General features: G+C 42.3%; 1 protein-coding gene across 1 annotated transcript; it reads left to right on the top strand.

Moving 5' to 3' along the window:
* The first annotated feature begins 12,072 nt into the window (after window positions 1-12,072).
* On the top strand, window positions 12,073-22,501 carry OCIAD1 (OCIA domain containing 1). Its single transcript, XM_072124516.1, has 8 exons — window positions 12,073-12,297; window positions 13,347-13,419; window positions 15,839-15,892; window positions 15,984-16,031; window positions 17,161-17,287; window positions 20,541-20,746; window positions 21,437-21,577; window positions 22,258-22,501. The coding sequence occupies exons 1-8, from the start codon at window positions 12,232-12,234 to the stop codon at window positions 22,293-22,295; spliced, it is 753 nt and encodes a 250-aa protein (XP_071980617.1). The 5' UTR covers window positions 12,073-12,231; the 3' UTR covers window positions 22,296-22,501.
* The last annotated feature ends 210 nt before the right edge of the window (window positions 22,502-22,711 follow it).

The raw sequence follows: 22,711 nt of genomic DNA, 5'->3' as shown, positions 1-22,711 counted from the left end.
AGAAATAGTGCCTCTATTCTAAGTGGGGGATAAAAGCCTTGATAAAGTCCTAATTTCCTAGAGCACAGCTATTCACCCCAGCCTCCCCTTCCGCCACGTCCACGCAGGACCTGACATAGAATTGTCTGGCTGTGCAGTCGGGTGCAGGATATAGTCTCTTGGTATATATTATGCGGTATGAGAAACATCAACCACAATTTGCCCTTTATAAATATTACCCCCCTATGACTATTAGGCTATATTCACACTGCCGTTACCTGCCCGTACCGTACCGTAGCGGGCAACGGCAGTGTACGGGGAGAGGAGGAGGAGGTGAGCGCAGCTCACCCCCGCCCCTCTCCATAGCAACCTATGGCGCACGGCCCCGTATTACGGGAAAAGATAGGACAGGTCCTATCTTTTTCCCGGGTACGGAACGGTACGGTGCTGCACGTGTGCCGCACCGTACCGCTCCCGTAGGGTGCCGTGCGCCCATAGGAGTGTATGGGGGACGTATATCGGCCGTATATACGTCGGCCGTATATACGTCCTCCATACGTTCGTGTGAATGTAGCCTTAGTTAGAAATTTTCTGTGGGTCTGGGACAGAGAAATTCACCACCTAGTGGACATTTATATAACTGCACTACTTTAAGGACAAGACCATTTCAGACCTTTACAAAATAGTTTTGCTATTGCTTCCTTTTATTTTTCATGCTACTCTGAATACTTTAATTTTATGCAAAGCTCATATGAGGATTGACTATATAGGACATGTAATATGTTTTAATGCCTCTTTTTTTGGAGTTCATAGGAGAATGTTTCAAAAAGCTTACTTTATGAAAAAACACTGTTTTGGAGGGCTTTGTATTTAATGGGATCTTGTTCTTACAATGATCAACATGTGTAATAAATGGCCCTTTTAACTTTATTCTACTAGAAACTGTCCACCATCTTTAGTACTATCTAAAATAAAAAAAGAAATACACCAACTTCTTTGGGGACCACCACTAAAAAGTTTTCCATCTAGGTTCTCACTCCAAAAACAAAATCTAATTGCCAGAATTAAAAAAAAAAAGGGAAATAAATTCTGAAATGCAATGTACATTTTGGGGCACATATTGGGGCACATTTACTTACTCTTTCTCTGGAGTTCACCGAAAGTGCTTTGTCCGACTCCAATGCACAAAGCTGCAATTCATTAAGATTGTGCGCTTGATGTCGCTTCCGAGTTCATATTTTATTTTGTGGGGCATGAAAGTGCATTGTCTTGCGACACAACTTGAAATTTAAATCCTGTGCTCGGTCCGAATCAGTGGGATCATCCGACGGCATGTGTTGCATGAAAGCCAGCGCAGCCGCGCCAAAAAACAATCGTGTGAGACAAAATCCCAGCGCAGACTCCTGTTAAATACCTGTCCAAGCCATGCAATTCCACAAAAAGGTAAAGCGTACCACCCTTAGTAAATGAGCCCCATTGAGTCTGTCAAGTTGCTAGAAATTCTACCAGGCAATTTCTTATTGAATTATGTTGCTGCACTATTATCGTTTTATGGATAATGTCAGCTGAAACTGACCTAATAAACCTCCTCACTAGATTGTCAAGCAGAATAACATTTTTCTTACCCAATATGGTAGTATCATCCAAAAAATCAACTTTGAAGTGAGGTGTGAATTGCTTGTATAGTCGGAGAGGAAGAGAGAGAACTGAAGTCAAGCTCTCCCAGACACAGAACGCCCCCTCTGCTATGATATAATTAGTCAGACTTTAGGAGAGCCCTCTAGGGTGTGGTCTCATGTATTACTTTGATTCCTTTTAAAAGCACAATTAAAGTGCATTTGCATTTTTATGGAGACGTATGAAATCACTACCCAGAACCCAGTGTCTTGCATTTAAACAATACAAGACAGTGGGTGCTGGTTACTAATCACATGTGCTTCTATAGGGGGCCATGGCACTTCCTGTGCACGTTCATTGCACTTCTTAACGGAATCAAAGCGGTAAGCATAACCGCACCTTTTGTGTTGTTCTGTGACATAGGGCTATCAATTACAGCATTAGGGATGTTTAAGGGAAGGGAGAGCTTGACTTCAGTGCTAAACTCCCAACCCCTATACAACTAGTTTACATCTAACTTCAAAGTAGATTTTGTGGATGATGCCACAACACTGGACCATGCTGTTAAACTGGCAGGAATGAAGTCACCCGGACCTTTAGGAGGGGGACCAAGGCATTTGACCTTTTCACCTTTATGAGGTCAAATACCCCACTCTGGGAGCTTAGGTAATTTTGTAATTTTCTGCATGCTGTTTGGACAATGGGGACCAATGGGTAATTGTCACCAAAGTGGCTTTGCCATCTTTCCCCTGGTGACACTTTGGTGTTGGTTTTTGGATTGGCTCTGCCAATTTATTTTCTGTGTAAGAAATACTCACTCTGACAGGATTGCTCAGTCATCCTATCAGAGTTACCTGAGAGCTGCCTCCCCTTATTTCTAATAGATTTGAATGTAGGTTGGAGTAGTCATGCAGGATGTTTTAATTGTATTGGTCACTTCTATTTTTGAAGATTAGTTGCTCTTTATAAGTGGACAATAGATACAGGCGGTCCCCTACTTAAGGACACCCGACTTACAGACGACCCCTAGTTACAGACGGACCCCTCTGCCCACTGTGGCCTCTGGTGAAGCTCTCTGGAAGCTTTACTATAGTCCCAGACTGCAATGATCAGCTGTAAGGTGTCTGTAATGAAGCTTTATTGATAATTCTTGGTCCAATTACAGCTAAAATTTTGAAACTCCAATTGTCACTGGGGCAAAAGAAAAAAATTTGTCCAGAACTTCAATTATAAAATATGCAGTTTCGACTTACATACAAATTCAACTTAAGAACAAACCTCCGGACCCTATCTTGTATGTAACCCGGGGACTGCCTGTATATACATATGGGAAGATTTATCATCAAGTTTCCGAGGTAAAACTGTTCGAGTTGCCCATGGAAACCAATAACAGCTCAGCTTTACTTTTATAAAAGCTAAGTTCTGATTGGTTGCCTTGGGCAACTAGAACAGTTCAGCTCTAAGAGACCTATGATTAATATCCCCCATAATCTTAAAATCTGGTAAACTGGCTTTAAGCTGCTGAGCATTTTGTAGTTTTGTGTTAACAATAAAGTTTTTAAGATGAAATGAGTTTTGTGTAACAATAAAGTTTTTAAGATGAATTGTTAATTTTGTTATCTTAATAAAGGCCGTGCCAACAAAAGAATTGTAATATTTTACCACTAAGCATGTGTCAGTGTTTTTATTTAATGCTTGTTTTTTTATGTCATATAATGCCATAGGACCTGCACCATATTTTGCGGCCTGAGCTGGTGGCTCACACACAGGCCATAGAAACTCTGAACCCTTTAAAATACATGCACCACTGAAAGAAGGGCTATGACAGAACTAAAGTGCACGCTCATGAGTGCTTAGCCTAAGAAATTGGAGACATGCAGAGGCACGATGTAAGGCCCTATGTGGTTACCCATTAACAGCTCTATACAGCACAGTGCATGAGGCCTTATCCATTTCACATTAATCCACACAGGCGCATGTAATGCTTTTACTAGGCCGATGATCAATGGCTTCAGCTCCTAGCGTTGCCAAGAAGCACAGCAAACTTCTCCTAACAAAGATAAACAGCAATCTTGTGACAGGATATATATGTTTACTCTGTTTAGATGTGTGATTGTGTCAGGAGATTTATTGTTTCTTTATCTAGGGGATAGTCAAAAGATAGCACACGAAGGGGTACAGGAGGTGTAAGATTCTGTTCTGTAAAGCACCAGAATGATCCGGAGAAATAGTCAAAGAGGAAGGAAAAAAAGTAGCAGAAAATTAATGCACTTATTGTCAAGGTAAGGGTACATTCACAACACGTTTTTTTGATATGTTCAACTTATTCACCAGGAAAGCTGGTATCAATACTGGTAGGTGGATGCATCCGTTTTGCCTGCACAGTATATATTGTTTTCTATACGAAACAAAGAATAGAAAAACACAATAGACCACTTTTTTGCTTCTTGCTGTTGAGTAATGTATTTGCTCAGCAGAGGCTATAAAGTCTATGGGGCATGGATGCTATTGTATTGCATCCATCCCTGGCCTGCCTTGAGCATACACCCTGAACATCGGAAGCAGCCAATCACTCCCTGATGTCAATGTTCGCTCCTCCTGCCGTTCTTAGGGGCAGCCGAACTTGAGGTTGTATCCCACTGCAGGGCAGTTTCTAGGTAACCCGGGCAAGTGTCGGAGCCCCGGGGTACTGGAGGGGCCCACTCGGGCCCCCAGATCAGCAGGACATCCGGACACAGATTGCGATGAGTACATGTGCAGTCACTGCTTTCCCCGGCAGGAGCTGCAGAGGCTGAAGGACCTGTGATGACAACATGGTCACATGACCTGCCGGGGAAAGCAGTGACAACACAGACCTGCATCTGTGAGGTGAGGGGGGAGAGACATAACAGGGCCAGGGAAGGGGGAAACATGGGGGGCTGTGTGTATACAGGAGGTGGAGGGGGTGGGGCAGTGTGTATACAGGGGGGGTCAGTGTGTATACAGGAGGAGGGGGGTCAGTGTGTATACAGGGGTCAGTGTGTATACAGGGGTGGGGGGGTCAGTGTGCATACAGGGGGAGGGGGGGCAGTGTGTATACAGGGGGAGGGGGGGCAGTGTGTATACAGGGGGGGGGCAGTGTGTATACAGGGGTAGGGGGGGCAGTGTGTATACAGGGGGAGGGGGGGCAATGTGTATACAGGAGGAGGGGGGTCAGTGTGTATACAGGGGGAGGGGGGTCAGTGTGTATACAGGGGGAGGGGGGGCAGTGTGTATACAGGAGGAGGGGGACAGTGTGTATACAGGGGGAGGAGGGGGACAGTGTGTATACAGGAGGGGGGAATGTGTACATGGGGATGAGGGGCCGTGTGTCCAAGCGGCAGAGGGGGGGACAGTGTGACTACTGGAGGGGGGCCCACTAGAGCACTGTCGCCCAGGGGCCCACTAAAACCTGGAGCCGGCCCTGTCCAGGGGGGGATCTCAAAAATCGCCCCCCCCCTTGAAAAATAATTTAAATATATACAATGCGCCCCATTTTTTAGCATAAACGGCCCCCCACAAATTTAAAATATTAGAGACATGCATTTATGTATGGATTTTAGTATATGCCACACTATCCCACTAAATTACCTTAAACATTGCTCCCCCCAAAATAATTCTAACATATACAGTATCCACCATTTAATTAAAATGTACATTGTCTTCCAAATTTTAATATTGTGCATGTCATTAATTATTATAATAGCAATTAACATATATAATTCACCAGAACAAAGCTTAGTATATAAATACATTACCAGTATGGAGTCCAATATATAAGTACAGTACTGGAACCAAGCTTTGTACAGAATCATAGCACCAGGACCAAGTCCCGGGTCCTATATACATATATACAGTATCCCAAATTATTTTAACCCCATAGCGCAATAAGATGTACCCTTATGTCTTGCTGCGCATGGGGGAGTATGAAGAGGGCTCACGGGCTGAGCTCTCTTCATACTCACCGGGCATTTGCTTCATAATGAAGCAAACGCCCGTCGCTAACACCCGCGATCGGTGCTTGCTAACCCTTTGATCGCCGCCGGCAAAGCTGCCGGCAGCATTAAAGAGCCGGCGGCGCGTGGGCGCCGCCATCTTTGCTCCGATCGTCACTCCCCGATCCGTTGTCATGACCGCCTCGGATCACACAAAGATGTCATGATCGAGGCTATCTATTACAATGTGCGATCTGCACATTGTAGTAGATGGTATGCAAAATCCCCATATACTGCCATACTGTAGTATGGCAGTGTATGATAGGATCAATCAGACAACTTAGGGTTAAAGTACCCTAGGGAGTCTGAAAAATAGTAAAAAAAAGTTTAAAAAAAAAATTATATTAAAAAAACATAAAAATTCAAATCACCTCCCTTTCCGTAGAACTGATATAAATATAAATAAACAGTAAAAATCCTAAACACATTAGTTATAGTCGCGTCCGAAAATGCCCGATCTATCAAAATATAATAACCGTTTTTCACTGCGTTTTACCCTTTAGCGGATAAAATAGCTCCCGAAGTCGCAAATTGCATTTTTTAGCCATTTTGAAAAACAGAAAAAATTCAATAAAAAGTGATCAAAAGGTTGCACAGTCCTAAAAATAAAAGCGTTGAAAACGTCATCAGAAGTCGCAAAAAATGACACCACCCACAGCTCTGTACACTAAAGTATGAAAAAGTTATTAGCGCAAGAACACTGTAAAATGAAGAATTTTTTTTCTGTACAGGAGGTTTTAATTTTTGTAAATTTATGAAAACATTATAAAACCTATACAAATTTGGTATCCCTGTGATCGTATTGACCCAATGAATGAAGTAGATCTGTCATTTGGGGTGCACAGTGAAAGCTGTAAAAACCAAGTCCACAAGAAATGGCGCAAATGTGTTTTTTCATCAGTTTCACTGCATTTAGAATTTTTTTCCCGCTTCCCAGTACACGACATGGAAGATTTAATACCATCACTACGAAGTGCAATTTGTTACGCAGAAAATAAGCCATCACACAGCTCTGTACATGGAAAAATAAAAAAGTTATAGATTTTTGAAGGTGGGGAGTGAAAAATAAAAACGCAAAAACGAAAAAGGGCCTGGTCCTTAAGGGGTTAAATATGTACAGAGCCCTCTGATTTACATGTATTCAGTACCCCCATAATGAATGTATACATGCAGTCCCCTATTTAATTCATACTGTGCACCCTGTAATAAATAACATAAATAATGTGCCCCCTGTATTATCTGTATAATGTGTCCCCTGTGTTAGTTATATACTGTGCCCCCTGTATTAGCTATATACTGTGCCTCCTGTATTAGCTATACTTGTAAGGATGCATCTGTATACATATCATTGATCACACGCTGATCACCCCTACAGGACAAGACCACTGCACTGGTAACCACAGAAAACTAAAGAATCCAAACAATGAATATTCACAACAACAGCTTATAAAAATGCCCCCCCCCCTAGGATATAGGTATCCAGTGCACTGCTCCCCTGTATATAAGGGGCAAGCACACAGCAGCAACCCCAGTATATAGGTACTGCAGCCCACCCACCTTGTACAGGCAGTCCCCGGGTTACGTACAAGATAGGGTCTGTAGGTTTGTTCTTCAGTTGAATTTGTATGTAAGTCGGAACTGTATACTTTATCATTGTAACCCCCAGCCAAATGTTTTTTGGTCTCGGTGACAATTGGATTTTAAAAATGTTGGATTGTCACTAGAACCAGGATTAACAATAAAGCTTTATTGTTGACAGCAGTGATAACTGTTATAGCTGTTTATTGTACTCTAAGGCTAAAGTACAGTAAATTGCCAACATCCGGAGGTCCGTTTGTAACTAGGGGTCGTATGTAAGTCAGGTGTTCTTAAGTAGGGGACCGCCTGTATATAGTTAGCTCCGGCACAGTGGAGTCCCCCACTCCCCAGTATATAAGGAGGCATCCAGTCCTCAATATATAGGCAGCCTGCCACTCCCCAGTATATAGAACCCCCATAACCCCCCCCCATTTAGGTAGCCCCCCACTTCCCAGTATATAGGCAGCGCCCACTGCCCAGTATATAGGAAGCCCCCCTCCCCAAGAATATAAGCAGCCCCACACTCTAGTATATAGGCAGCCCCCCACTTCCCAATATATAGGAATCCCACCTCCCCCAGTATATAGGCAGCGCCCACTTCCCAGCATGTAGGCAGCCCCCACTCCCCAGTGTATAGGCAGCCCCCACTACCCAGTAGATAGGCAGCCCACCTCCCCCAGTACATAGGCAGCCCCCAGTCTCCAGTATATAGGCAATGCTCACTCCCCAGTATATAGGCAAAACTACAACATTTTAGAAAAAATAAAAATAATAACTTGCTTTATTGGTTACATCTTAAAATAACAGACAAAGGGTACTGCCACCCCAAGTGCATCAGTATTTTTAATACTGCTTACAGATACCTGGAATGAACCTTATCCTTCTGATTACTGTAATTTGCTTTACTACTGTTGAAATGACATTGTCAGCAGGTAAAAAAAACAAGAAAGTTAGATCGATATGACCTTCACTTTATACATCCGCTGCTCATTTCCTCTATGTTACATCTATATATATATATATGCAGCTAAAATTCTGCATAACTCATCTCTATTAGAAATGTACAAACAAAGTAATGTCATAAAACAACCACAGAACATCAGACACAAATTGATTTCGCATAAAGAGTCATACAAGTCATAAACTCAGATGACGATCTAGAAAAGGTAAAAGCAAACAGGAAGATATTGGTTTCTACAGATATTTATGATGTGCATATAAACCATTGTAAGTTACTGCATAAAACAGTTTCCTTTAACCCTTTCTTCCAATGCCCTTTTCCATTTTAGCATTTCTGTTTTTCGCTCCCCTTCTACTCAAAGCAAGATACATTTTTCCAATTATGTATGTATTATGTATGAGGGCTTGTTTTCTGCATAACAATTTGGACTTTTTAGTGTCATTATCTAAAAATTTATAAAATCTATGGAAAAAATGCATTTATGTATAGGCTCCGCTTTTACAGCTTCCACTGTACAGTCTAAATGACACATCCCCTATGTTCTTTGAGTCAGTTCGATCATGGAAATACCATATTTATATAGGTTTAACCCCTTAACGGCAAGGCCCTTTTCCGTTTTTGCATTTCAAATTTTTGCTCCCCACATTCAAAAATCTATAACTTTTTTTTATACATTTTCCATGTAAAGAGCTGTATGAGAGCTAATTTTGCACTCCATAGTGACAGTATTTAATATTCCATGTCATGTAAGCCCTCTTCATACACCCGTAGCCAGCATGTGATGTAATAGTACGTCATGTCGGTATAGGGGTAATAGTATGTCGGTAAGGGGTTACATTTTGGTGGTGAGTGGGCGCCACCATCTTGGCAGCGATCGGCGCTCCCAGTATTGAAGCTACAATCTGTCGCCATGACATTGTCGTTTCTGAATATCTGTTAAAATGTTTCAGTGGCACATTGTAATAGATCATTAGTAAATCCACCATATTATAGTAAATAGTATATATAATAATAATATAACAATCCTTTATTTATATCGCGCACACAGATTACACAGCATGGCAAATTGGTCCCTGTCCCCAATGGGGGTCACAATGTAAACAACCTAACAGTATGTTTTGGAATGTGGGAGGAAACCGGAGTACCCGGAGGAAATCCACGCAAACACGGAAAGAACATACAAACTATACATATTATTTATACAGCCGTATCACAGTATATGGTACGAATGATCAAACCCCTAGGGTTAAAGTACCCTAGGGCAGAGGTCCCCAACCGCCGGTCCGCGGACCAGGACCGGGCCGTTGGAGTTAATCAGCCGGTCCGTGGCGCCGCTGACAGCTAGCTCTGCGGCCCTGCGCCTGGTCAGAGCTCCCTCTGTGTGGATTTATAATGTTTTCTGCCATAGCCGTGACAGCTCGCAGCTCCCGGCAGAGAACATTATGCAGGACGGGGTGGGGCGGGTGGGTGCAGGAAAACAAGCCCAGTGCTCCCACTGATTCAGGGAAACAAGCCTGGTGCTCCCACTCATTCTGAACCTATGGTAAGTTGAATCACATTCTCATTATAAATGTCATAATTATATGATAAGTATGCACTAAGCTCCACCCCTCCATAACCCCACCCCATATGACCAAAGCCCCGCCCCCACCGGGCCATGGAAAACTGGCCTAGCTTAAAGCCGGTCCCTGGTGCAAAAAAGGTTGGGGACCTCTGCCCTAGGGGATCTGTAAATATAGTAAATAAATACTGTACATACTCGAGTATAAGCCGACCCATGTATAAGCCGAGGCACCAAATTTTACCACCAAAAACTGGGAAACCTATTGACTTGAGTGTAAGCCTAGAGTGGGAAATGCATTGGTCACAGCGTCCTCAGTATATAGCCAGCCACCCCTGTAGTATATAGCCTGCCAGCCCCTGTAGTATAAAACCTGCCTGCCCCCTGTAGTATATAGCTTGCCAGCCCCACCTGTAGTGTATAGTCTGCCAGTCCCCTGTAGTATATAACCTGCCAGCCCCCTGTAGTATATATATAGTATACAGCCAGCCCAGCACACTGTAATATATATATATATATATATATATATATATATATACACTCATCGGCCACTTTATTAGGTACACCTGTCCAACTGCTCGTTAACACTTAATTTCTAATCAGCCAATCACATGGCGGCAACTCAGTGCATTTAGGCATGTAGACATGGTCAAGACAATCTCCTGCAGTTCAAACCGAGCATCAGTATGGGGAAGAAAGGTGATTTGAGTGCCTTTGAACGTGGCATGGTTGTTGGTGCCAGAAGGGCTGGTCTGAGTATTTCAGAAACTGCTGATCTACTGGGATTTTCACGCACAACCATCTCTAGGGTTTACAGAGAATGGTCCGAAAAAGAAAAAAACATCCAGTGAGTGGTAGTTCTGTGAGCGGAAATGCCTTGTTGATACCAGAGGTCAGAGGAGAATGGGCAGACTGGTTTGAGCTGATAGAAAGGCAACAGTGACTCAAATCGCCACCCGTTACAACCAAGGTAGGCAGAAGAGCATCTCTGAACACACAGTACGTCGAAGATGGGCTACAGCAACAGGCAGATGGGCTACAGCAGCAGAAGACCACACCGGGTGCCACTCCTTTCAGCTAAGAACAGGAAACTGAGGCTACAATTTGCACAAGCTCATCGAATTTGGACAGTAGAAGATTGGAAAAACGTTGCCTGGTCTGATGAGTCTCGATTTCTGCTGCGACATTCGGATGGTAGGGTCAGAATTTGGCGTCAACAACATGAAAGCATGGATCCATCCTGCCTTGTAACAACGGTTCAGGCTGGTGGTGGTGGTGTCATGGTGTGGGGAATATTTTCTTGGCACTCTTTGGGCCCCCTGGTACCAATTGAGCATCGTTGCAACGCCACAGCCTACCTGAGTATTGTTGCTGACCATGTCCATCCCTTTATGACCACAATGTACCCAACATCTGATGGCTACTTTCAGCAGGATAATGCGCTATGTCATAAAGCTGGAATCATCTCAGACTGGTTTCTTGAACATGACAATGAGGTCACTGTACTCAAATGGCCTCCACAGTCACCAGATCTCAATCCAATAGAGCATCTTTGGGATGTGGTGGAACGGGAGATTCGCATCATGGATGTGCAGCCGACAAATCTGCGGCAACTGTGTGATGCCATCATGTCAATATGGACCAAAATCTCTGAGGAATGCTTCCAGCACCTTGTTGAATCTATGCCACAAAGAATTGAGGCAGTTCTGAAGGCAAAAGGGGGTCCAACCCGTTACTAGCATGGTGTACCTAATAAAGTGGCCGGTGAGTGTGTGTATATATATATATATATATATATATATATATATATATATATAGCCTGCCAGCGCCTTGTACGATATAGCTGAAAACGGTACGGTACGGGTAGAACACGTCTGTTTTAATACGTTTGTGTGAAAAAGGGCCTTATCACAACATGGTACTGGGTGGCCTGGGACTTTGGGATGAGGTCTTGAGTCTAGTCTGGTGATCTCTCAGCTGGGGTGATGACCTGGGTGCCCACAGAGTCACCTCTTGCACCCCGTGCCATAGGGTCACCACCACTGCTCCAGACAACCGTGGATTTTAGCGTTATAGCAGCTTGCACTGGCTTTATAGAGTAAACTTGTATACAATTTTGGATGTCAGCACAGATATTACACTCTGCTGTAGTTTATGTGAAATACCTGACAGACATGATGCTATATAAAGTTATGTGTGAGGCTTAGGATAGACAAGAGGGTTTTCCCCAAAACAACCAGCCTTAGGATATAATTTATTAAAAATGAAAGCAGTGTCATGATTGGTTGTCACAAAGTGACATTAGAAGCATTGTCCTTGTGCCTGTCAGGACCTGTACATGTCACAGTCAGGACCTCCGGGCTGCTGTGCCTGTGCCCTGTGTGTGATGTGAGCGGAGGGCGGGCGGCTGCACTACGTCTTCCGGGTGTAGGAAGGATTTCCGGGCGGCTGCTGTACTTGTACGAGGAGCAGTGCAGAGGTCACGGCGCTGTACACAACACTGATGGTTATTACACGAGGCCATGGACATGAACTCCCCACAGGCAAACCTCAGCGAGCAGCAGCCGCCGCCGCCCGGGAGGATGCAGGTACCGCACCGTGTGCACGGCGCGCTGTGGAGTTATAGCTGCATCGTGTCCATGTCATGCTTCACAAGAGCCCTTCCATCTGCCAAATGTGAAACACCCAGAGGGTAAAGAGGAGACACCCTGCAATAATAATAATTATAAGCAGATATCATGTCTGCAGTGACCAGCACATCACCACATGTGCAGGAGGAACAGGGATCACCCCAAAACTACCTAATGGTTGGCTCATTTTCTTTGCAGGACGTAGATTTTCTATTCAAGTCCAAAATCTATATGAAGGATGCAATCTTTTGTTCAGATTTTCCTTCAAATGTTCTTTGTTATATCTTGGGCTTCATTCACACAGCAGTAATAAATCCATAGTATACAAACCATATTATGGCCACACGTTTCCGTTGTTTTAAAAATCTGCATTGTAAAAAAATTCAGCGTTGTCTAAATGGGATTATTGATTTAATTGGCAATGTAATAGGCAGCATGTGGAAAATCTGCACCTAGTACTTGCTTTACGTGTGCCATGTTTTCATTTTATCCCCATTATTCACTGGATAGGGGGGGATACAAAATCGGAGGCTGTGCTTGCACGTGGCGTTTCGTTGCATTTTGAAACAATAGAACAGCTGAGAAGAAGAGATTTGCTGAATTTCTATTGCTGTTAACATTTGCATTTACAAAACAATGTTAACATTGTACTTTGTAAACTCTAATGTTAACAGCAAGGTGATTCGGTAAATCTTCTGTTCTCAGCTGTTGTATTGTGTTAATGCCATGTGTGAATATAGCCGTATGAGTGGAATCCCCAGCTGTCTGGAGAATGGTGGTCCTATTCACACTAATTGGTGGGGTGCATTTGGAGCATGGAAATTACCAAGCACAGCGCTCTGTTATCTCTGGAACCCCATTTACTTTCTATGGGAATGCTCTAGATAATTGAGCGCTGTGTATGGCAATTTCTGACACTCCCCTACTCCACTGAGAGTGGGTCCTTGCTCCCCAGATATAAACTGTTCCCTTAAATATGTATTGACATTTTATATATATTTTTACAGAGTGGCTACACTCCCACAGAAGAGGAGACAAGAGTCTTGAGAGAATGCAATTCTGAGAGCTTCTGGTACAGATGTAAGTGGTGTCTCATGGCACGAGATTCTAGCAATACTCTAAAGAAATACTGTATTAAATTGCAGAAAATATATTCTAATTCCATCCAGGTTTCTGGGGTGGAAAGTCCACAGTGTATTACGGTAGTAGCTATGTGCCGAAAAATATGTACAGGAATTGAAATGATACATATTTTAACTTTGTAGCATGCCTGTTCTTGTACAAATTGTCAATCTGGATTTTAAAGGAAATCCAGAATCATAATCAAGAATGATAAACCAGGGGCACTTATTCATATCCGGGCATTGTGACTCTGGTAATCTTCTTATATTTGTTATCCATGGCCTCCTTCCTTTTAAAATCAACTTTTACCATTATGCTAATGAGTCTAAAGGGCTCCTGGAAGTGTTACCGGAGCCCATCTGTGCTGCAGGTTCACAGGCTGTTACATTGTGCAGGAGCATTCCCCTGCCTCTGTGTACTGAAATTTCCTCTGCTGCAGTAAGATAAATAAGGAAGAGAGGGGGTTTAACAGTCTGTGAAGCTGCAGCAATGATGGGCTCTGCTAACACCCCCATGAGCCCTTCAGGCATCATTAGCATAATTATAAAAGTTGCTTTTAAAAGGAATGAGACCATGGATAACAAATATAAGAAGATTTCCACAGTCACGGTGCCTGGATCTATGAGCAAGTGTCCCTGCTTTATCATAATGCATTTTGATAGTAGATTTGCTTTAAAGGGTTTGTCTCACATTAATAACATTTTACTGGTGGGCTTGGGAGGGGGAGGGGATGCTGCAACAAAGATATAATCCTGGTGACTCCTGGTGACAATCAGCGCTGTCGGTCACCGCCGTGCCCCTCGCCAGCTCTGCTCTCCTGTCCAAGCGGCCGCTAATGCACTGGAACATAGGAACAGGTGGCTGTGCCAGGCGGGTGGCGCTGTCAGAACAGTGAAAATTCTAACAAATGGTGTCAGTCTGTTTATCACGGACTGTGCATATTGGCCAGGTTACATGGACTGACCAAAATGCAAAGTATTGGGACTCCCAGTACATGTGCATAAGATTTGCATCCGGTATGTTACATTTTGGACAATTTGAGTCTGATCTGGCCCCAATGTTTGCCAGAAGAGTTTGCGTTTTGTAAGCCCTGTGTAGCAGCAACAGATAAGGGAGAGGACTCATTGAGGGAGAGCACTGGTGTTGGGGAAAGGATGGCATGCCATTGGGCATCTGTAAATGGACCTATACCAGCCTCCAATTTGGGCCTGCTGGGGAATACAATACCATTAAAGAAACTTGTCCTGCAATGCCCCATATAACATTGAGATGAGCCTCTTGGAAGAACCAGGGAGCAGCAATGACTTCAGTACTCCCACTCTCCGTGCGGTCATATCTAGGGTTTCTGGGAGTCCTATGCTTGTCGCAGCTGTAAAAGCCATCTATGTTTTAAAGACCATTGTACCATTAATCCAAAATCTGATGTTAATTGCAGTGGAACGCAATTTGATTTTAAACGCTACTTTACTGCAGTTTGGGTATGCTAGCGTAAGCTGAGTGCAAATAGCACGGTTTTGTGTCCCTACTAGAGCAATTTTCTTTTGGTCTACTTTCCGCCAGTTTACAGTGCCCAAAAAAGGCTATGACACATATTGGGGCTTATTTACTAAGGGTCCGAGGTTGAACTTTCCAATGTTTTTGGGGTTTTCGATCATTTTTATTTAACTTTTCAAATTGTGCCACGAGCCAATGCACTTACATGCACCAGGAAGAAGATGGGGAACTCCGGCAGACCTGAGCGGGGAAGTGACACATGCAGGATATCGGGCGCACGATCTTGGGGAATTGCGGCACAGTGCATTATCGTCGGACAATGCATTTTCTGTGAACTCACCCAAACGGATGAGTAAAGTGCCACATTGTGTCGGAGTTTCCACTCTGCCAAAGCCATACCCCTTTTTGGAGCAGGCGGAAAAAGTCATTTTTTTCTGGCGCCGCCAGCTAATAATCCGCAGAGCAGAACATGCGGTGAGAAAGCCACAACGTTAACATTGCGTCAACACATGTGTTAACGGTTGCATTTTGTAAATGCAAATGTTGGCAACAATTTAATTAGGCAAATCTACTCTTATCAGCTGTTGGATTGCGTTTCAAAGCGCAATGTAAACGCCACGTGTGGACACAGCCTGCAGGAAAGGATAGAGAGAAATCCATCCCCTTTCTGTGTATGGCAGACCTAACAGCTAGTCTCCACCAACAGGCAACTTTGTTTTAGCCATGCAATAGTGTTAATCCTAATGTGCACAGTCTGTATTATTGATTTATACAAAGTCTGGTGAAAAGTTTGGACACTTTAATGCAATCCTATTGAGGAAGTAGCAGGGCTGTTGTAGGTGATGCCTCACATGTGTAATTTACCTTCTTAATCTTATTTCAGCTCTCCCCATCTCAGTTGTAAGCATGGTTGCCACACAGACCCTCATCCTCAGAGGTAAGAACTTGATTTTGTATAGGAGAGATTATGGATGGACTCCTCCTGAAGCAGCCACATTTTATAAACACACATATCTCCTTTCTTGCAGGGGTGCTGACTGCGTCTGGCAGATTCGGTCCTTTCCCAAAGCTAGCCTGTAAGTGGATATGTTTTTTTTTTTTTTTTTTTGTTTTGTATTTTTGTCATTTTTTTTAAAAAATTGATACTAAGCTGGCAGATGCACTTTAAGATTACAGGTGATATACATGTAGCTATAACCTGCATGCCATGAATCTCATTAGGCTGTACCCAGTCTGAAAGGCAGAATTTGACATAATCTATGGCACCTTACAGTGAGGCCATAAATGCTACAACATTCTGTAGTAATGCATATATGTGACATATAGTATGAGTTGTAAATCCTCCTATACACTAAACAGTGGGGTTACTTGTTGCACCAAGTTTTTTATCACTGTACCTGATGCTGGATAATTAATCTGCTGTAGTGTAAGGGTGATGGCACACGTGGCGTTTTGAATGCGTTTTTGGCCCTTTTTAAAGAGTCCGTCAAAAAACGCATGTGTTTTTGAAAACGTATCCGTTTTTGACAGGTTTGACCAATTATCTTAATTTAAACTGGTGAAAAACGCATGCGTTTTTTAACGGACTGCTTTAAAACGGGCCAAAAACGCGTTCAAAACGCCACGTGTGCCATCACCCTAAGGGTGAAGACACATGTGGCGTTTTTAGGCCGTTTTTGGGCAGTTTTTAGTTCGTAAAAAACGCATGCGTTTTTGACAGGTTTGACCAATTATCTTAATTCAAACTGCTCAAAAACGCATGCGGTTTTTCCAATCTAAAAACGCTCTACAAAAAACGCCACGTGTGTAGGCTCAGCTCACACCTGTGTTATTTTCTTCTGTAATAATTGAAATCTAGCGCATCTGTTAAAATGACTTCTAGTGGCTTCTGTTGTCTGCCGTTGAAATCACTTCCATTAGGCTTCTATTACTTGAAACAGTAACTGTGCAATGTAAACACAGCCTAAACCTAAGCTTGCTTAGTTTACACTTGAAAAAAAAAAATAGCCAGATTTTTGTGAAACTTGGACCATAACCCCTTTGTTGTACCCGTTGCAAAAGTGTCTATAGTCTGTTATTCATGTGTTGCATGAAGTGTACAACAGAAAGCAATGTGGTTCAGTGTGAGTTGCTCCCTATGTGAATCCACTGAATTGTGTGGATTACTTTTTCCTGCCTTGTAATGCCTTGATTTTTGTCTGGTAGTTGCTGGTGCTTTTGGATACATAGCTGGAAAAATTTCATACATTAAAGAATGCCGGGCAAAGTTTCTGCGATTAGAGAATTCTCCAATGGGTGATATGATTCGGCAAGGATCAAGACCTCAACCACAGTAAGATAATGTCTCTCATTCTGACAAATAGAGCAATTCTTTATAGCTGATAGCATAACTTTCACTTTTTACTTTTAACACTTTACCTTTACACAGAGGTATTATAGTTTCACATAAGTGTGCATTATTGTGCCGCAGACCCGTGGTCTGTTGTTTGCTGCGTGAGTGTCATTGTGTGTGTGTGAGCCCATAGAAAAGTATCTTTGTCTATGTGCTATCCATCAGAAATCTACTTGGTTGTTCCAGGCAGGAGATATGCCTCATCCCTATACACCTTTTACTGTTTTCTAAAATGTTTCGGTTTATTTGATTTCTATGCTAATTAGATGCAGAGGTTACTGAGAGCGTGGAATACCTTTTGTGAGCCCTTGGGACTAGTGAACTCTACTCTCTGAGTGGCTTTACACATATGCCTCCCTGCATGTCCATGTTGCCTGTGAACGTGGTGGCAAAGGCTGCACAAGGGCAGTGGCTTCCGGTGCTCCGTCTGATTCAAGGGAGCTCACTGCAAAATCTCCTGGTGCCCAGCCGGCTTAATTGACATTACAAGCACAATACAGAAGCCACTGCAAGGGTCGCCACGTTCACATGCAGCAATGGATGCACGTGGAGTGGCTCTGCAGAAGCTACTCCGGGTGTGAATGCAGCCTTGGGCGCTAAGGCTCCTCCACGCCCTTAGTAGCCTCTAACTAATTAGCAACAAAATAAACAATTAGAAAATTGTAAAAGGTGTACAGGGATGAAGGATATTTGGGGAATCTACCATCTGGATCTGGAATAACTAGATTCCAGACAGCAGATTTTCTTTAAATCCATACAGACAAATTCTACGTTTTATAGAACAATTTCCTCTGGCACTCAAAAATTCCTTAAAAGTACAACTTCTTTATTTAATCCATCTTAAAAGACAAGCATGATATAGCTTGAAGAAAAAAAATACATGCATCGAACTCTTAAAAATACAAACTCTTACTCGTGGTCATGTGAAGATGCTGAAGCTTAAATAGTGGAAATGAACAGGAGATGGCAAAGGTGCATACCAGCGGACAAGCTCTCCACCAGCCGGCCCATGCATCCAGACCTTCATGTTGTGGTCTTGTGCAGGTGAGTATAATACATATGAATATAACAAATGTTGCATGAATAAAAGGGATGCTATATACAGAAATATAAAAGTATTAAAATATCCTGTAGAGCACCAAAATATTAGTTTGTGTGTTATATTTGCAGTATTTGGGTTTCCTCAAAAATTGGTTATCAGTACTGGTCTGCAAGATTATTTTGCAAACTAATATCTAAGTAACATATAGCCCTGAGAGAGAAACCCCATATATAAAACGCAGAAGTGTTTGGGGGAGCCGTCTGTTTTCAGACCCTTGCTATCAAACATTTATCTGCCACACAGAGGCTTAGAAGCAGTTTCGGAAGTGATTTAGCATATTCTTAGGGGGGAACATTAAGAAGGTATATCAAATAGGTTCTACTGGACTCTAGTGCAAAATATCTCTCTTGTCAAAGCCCTCACAGTCTCTCAGAAGGGAGCTAGAAGAGGGCAAGTCCAGAAGATACGGTGCAATTTACCCACATCCGCCAGACACTTCCAGAAAGTAGATGGTAATTTGAATTGAGTGTATGTAGCAGTGCAGGGGTGTGACACCTTGTATTGTGCTTCCTTATAGGTGGTGCAAATGGATGATTTATTAGTTCTACTCCATATGATTTGCCATACGACAGGGCGAATACGCTTGTTAATCCCATTTCAACATATATTTGGGGGAGCAGAAAGAATTCGGTAAATTGTCCCTTTCACTGAAGTACCTCTTCTACATCTTGAATTTAGTCGGCTCGGACACTGTAGCAGAACTGACCCATTGCAAAGTGGGGTTATTTTTTTCTGATTTTAAATACTGATGAGAAATTTCAATAGATCTTACATGAAGGCTGTAGGTTTGTATAAAGAAGGGCCTGTTCTATGGGCCATGTTACATCACCCTCTCTGAAGCCACTGCTGGTTATGAGCCCACTGGCTTAAGATCAATGACACTAATGGTTTTGGAGGCAATTGATGTAATTCTTATCAAAGAAAATAATTTTTTTTCATATTTACTAATGTGAATTGCAATACCAAGTATACTGTTTATTTGGCAGGTATATGTAACATTCAATCCTCAGTATGAGGGGAGCATGGAGAGAGTCCTGAATGTTACTTGGAGAACATATAACAGATGCTACAAAGGATGGGGGGAAAAAATGGATGTTACAAATATTATTGGCCTCTCTAAGCATTTGTGATTTGAACATGTAGGGGTGACATCTATAGTCTCAGTCACTGCTATTGCGAGGGTTTGCATACCTAAAGGAGATGGAGACTAGACAAATTGCATAACAGGGAAGCGTATTGGTCTTAAATATTGGAAACCCCAGAAGAATGAATAGTCACTGACCTCATGTACCTCTTCTAAATTGATAAACATTTTTATGCTTTGTTGATCAGAATTCATGGACTTACTATAAAATATATACTTATTTGTTGCTCTACTTCTATGTTTTTGTATAGCGGGCCTATATATGATTTAGTTTTAGTTTTTGTGTGTGTAATAATTGCAGAATGTGAGTTGCCCAAAAAATTGGTTATTAGTAATCGTATGCAGGTTTCTGTTTTTGCAATCGCATAACTCTGCACGCTGCAGCTCCAGGATATAGTTTATTACTATTAGTCTAGTTATTGCCAATATATTAATGTATATAGTATCCATTTTATTCATGCAACATTATTTTATATTTATATGTATTGTACTTGCCTGTATAAAACCTCGATGTGAAGGTCTTGACGAATGCGCCGGACGGTGAACTGTTATTTTATGTTATTTAAGCTTGACGTGCTTTAGATGACCATGAGTAAGAACTTGTATTTTTAAGAGGTCGTTACGCTCAAATCTTTTTTTCAAGTGGTATCTGGGGAAGGGGGGGGGGGGGGGTTGAGACCGTGTAACACTCTGTGAAGCCAGAGCATGAAGGGGCTCTGGTTACACCCACAGTCACGGTGCCTGGATCTATACGTAAGTGTCCCTGGTTTATCACGATGGATTTTGATGTTCGAAATTGTCTGACCATTCTGAATATTCATGTCATATGGTCAGTGGTTCTGCTGTGGAAATATGTGAAATTTAAATGTTCTTTGTCTTTAATAGCTTGTAAACTTTTGACCTTGTCTTTTAGTGTTTTTGTTTTGTTTTTCTGAATAACTTTTCAGATTTCCCCAACATGCAGCCCATCCGTCAGAGTTTTCTAATACTGACATCACAGCCCAAGCCCCACTTCAGACATTTGCCCCAACAGCGACTGAACCACCACCCAGAGTGTACAACAGCGAGTATGAGACTGGTGCTGCAGAAGTGCCATTTAGTGCATCTATGAGCGAGTCTTCACCCACTGGAATAGGAGACAATATTGTAGTAGGTAAGTACTGCGACATATTTGCTTCAATGGAATTCTACTATCAGCCCTACAGACTTTGAATAGAGTGGCAAGGTCTTTGCTTAAAGGGGTTGGCCGGCAGATATAAAAACAACAAACTATGTGGCCAAAGGATGTGCCACCTTGTTCCCTCCTGGTGTCCCGTCCCGCGTTCTTTCTGCGTGTACCCTCGGACAGCTTCCCGGCAGGGAGACCCACCTGGCATCATATCCCAGCACCTGATACAGTGAGAGACGTACTTATCTCCCCGTCCCTCCCGGTGTCGCATGTTTATTTTTTTTTAAGAAGCGCCGACCCCCTGCCAGGCATATCGCTGGTTTTGTATATCTCTACGACAACCCCTTTAATCATTGCTCAGCTAAACGGGGCAGCTTAATTGGCAGCCATCCTAATGATGTGACCTCATATGTGGGGTTTTTTTATGCCATAGAAAAATTTGGTTGTAAAAATCTACATGTCACAAATGTTGATCGTGATTTGCATTTGCCCCAGACCTGCTTCTTTTTCTTATCCCTTACAAGATTTACATGTGGATTTATTCACATAGAAAATTATTTCAATAAAGTTACAAGTTTTGTTTTGCTTGTTTCTCAAATGGAGTGGTGGTCCAACTGACCGTGAGCAAGAAATGCAGAGGCTCCATGCTGTTAATCTTAAATTTGTATTATGTAGAGCCTGAACCAATCCTCGAAGAAACAAAACAGAAACCGGTCACGTATGATGAGCTGAGGGACCAGAATAGAGACTCCTTCCACAAAGCGGGTTTGGCATCTTCTAGAGCACCTGTACAGGAGAAGAAGCCCTGGAAAGAAGGTACTGTCATAACTAGTCTAGGGCTACGTTCACGGGGTGGTCGTATCCAATGACAACCATCTCGTTTCTAAGAGACAACATGGCTACTTTTATTGGAAATAATCTTCACACACCTTGAAAAGAGGATGTAACGTGTTGTGCTGTAACACCTTGATTATGCAACAAGTTGATTTTTATATTTGCTTCACTTTTCACTAAATTTGGAATGAACAAAATATAAAAGTCAGTGTCAGAGTCTTTTACATCTAGTTTATGTAACATGATTCTTTGCTGAGGATCTTTTCCTTCTCCGTCTATTTTAAACTTATTTCTATGGAGAAAAAAATAAAATTTTGCAGCATAATACACATTGGGGGCAAAAATCTGCAACGTTCATATAATTGCTGTAGATAATGGTGCAGAATTCAGACTTTGCAATGCAAAGGTTGTGCTTTGCCTCCCTTCTGTAGCAAAATTGCGGTTTTCTATACTTGAGGAACGGCTGCTGAGGTATATTCCACTTCCATTCTACTACATACATCCTTTAAAATCTGCTTACAGGCAGGATAACAGCCCCCATAATAATATATATAAACACATCTGCACTCAGAAAGTACAAACAGATTAGTGAAAAAGTGATGTTTCACTGTCTGGCTCTAAGAGCCAAAAAAACCCTCTAATTTATGTTTTCTGTTTTCCAGTGAAAAAGAACAAATACGGCGATGTGTGGGAAGAATGAATCTACATAACACTAATGTCGTCCGTCATAGCCGCTCCATATGTTGGCACTCAATAAATTAATGCAAAAAAAAAAAGCAGCCTTACGATTTCCTGCAATCTGGTTTATTGCTTTATGTTGCTGCAACTATTAAATGAGTGACTACGATCAGTCATTGGGAAGAATGGCCTCTATATTTTAGCACATTAAAATTAAATTTTTGTAAATGTTTTTTCGTTTTCTGTTTTTAAACACATCGTTGGTCATACAAACATTTTAGTGATTTTTGGATTAATACATAAGTACTTTTAGAATTTCATAAACAGCTTTAGCTCTGATTATATGAGCTTTTGTTTGTATTGAACCTTGAATCCCCTTTACATGATACTGGTACCTCTCAAATCATATTCCATTTTCCAATGGGGAAGGTAAGGGTG

Source organism: Engystomops pustulosus, chromosome 1 (assembly GCF_040894005.1).
Source record: "Engystomops pustulosus chromosome 1, aEngPut4.maternal, whole genome shotgun sequence".
Lineage (NCBI taxonomy): Eukaryota > Metazoa > Chordata > Amphibia > Anura > Leptodactylidae > Engystomops > Engystomops pustulosus.
The sequence above is the reverse complement of the archived record's forward strand: the minus strand, read 5'-3'. Positions and strand labels throughout refer to the sequence as shown.

Coding starts and splice junctions, on each gene's coding strand:
- OCIAD1 (XM_072124516.1), top strand. CDS start 12,232: ATGGACATGAACTCCCCACAGGCAAACCTCAGCGAGCAGCAGCCGCCG. Junction 15,893..15,983: donor ACAGACCCTCATCCTCAGAG/GTAAGAACTTGA, acceptor CCTTTCTTGCAG/GGGTGCTGACTGCGTCTGGC. Junction 16,032..17,160: donor TCCTTTCCCAAAGCTAGCCT/GTAAGTGGATAT, acceptor TTTGTCTGGTAG/TTGCTGGTGCTTTTGGATAC.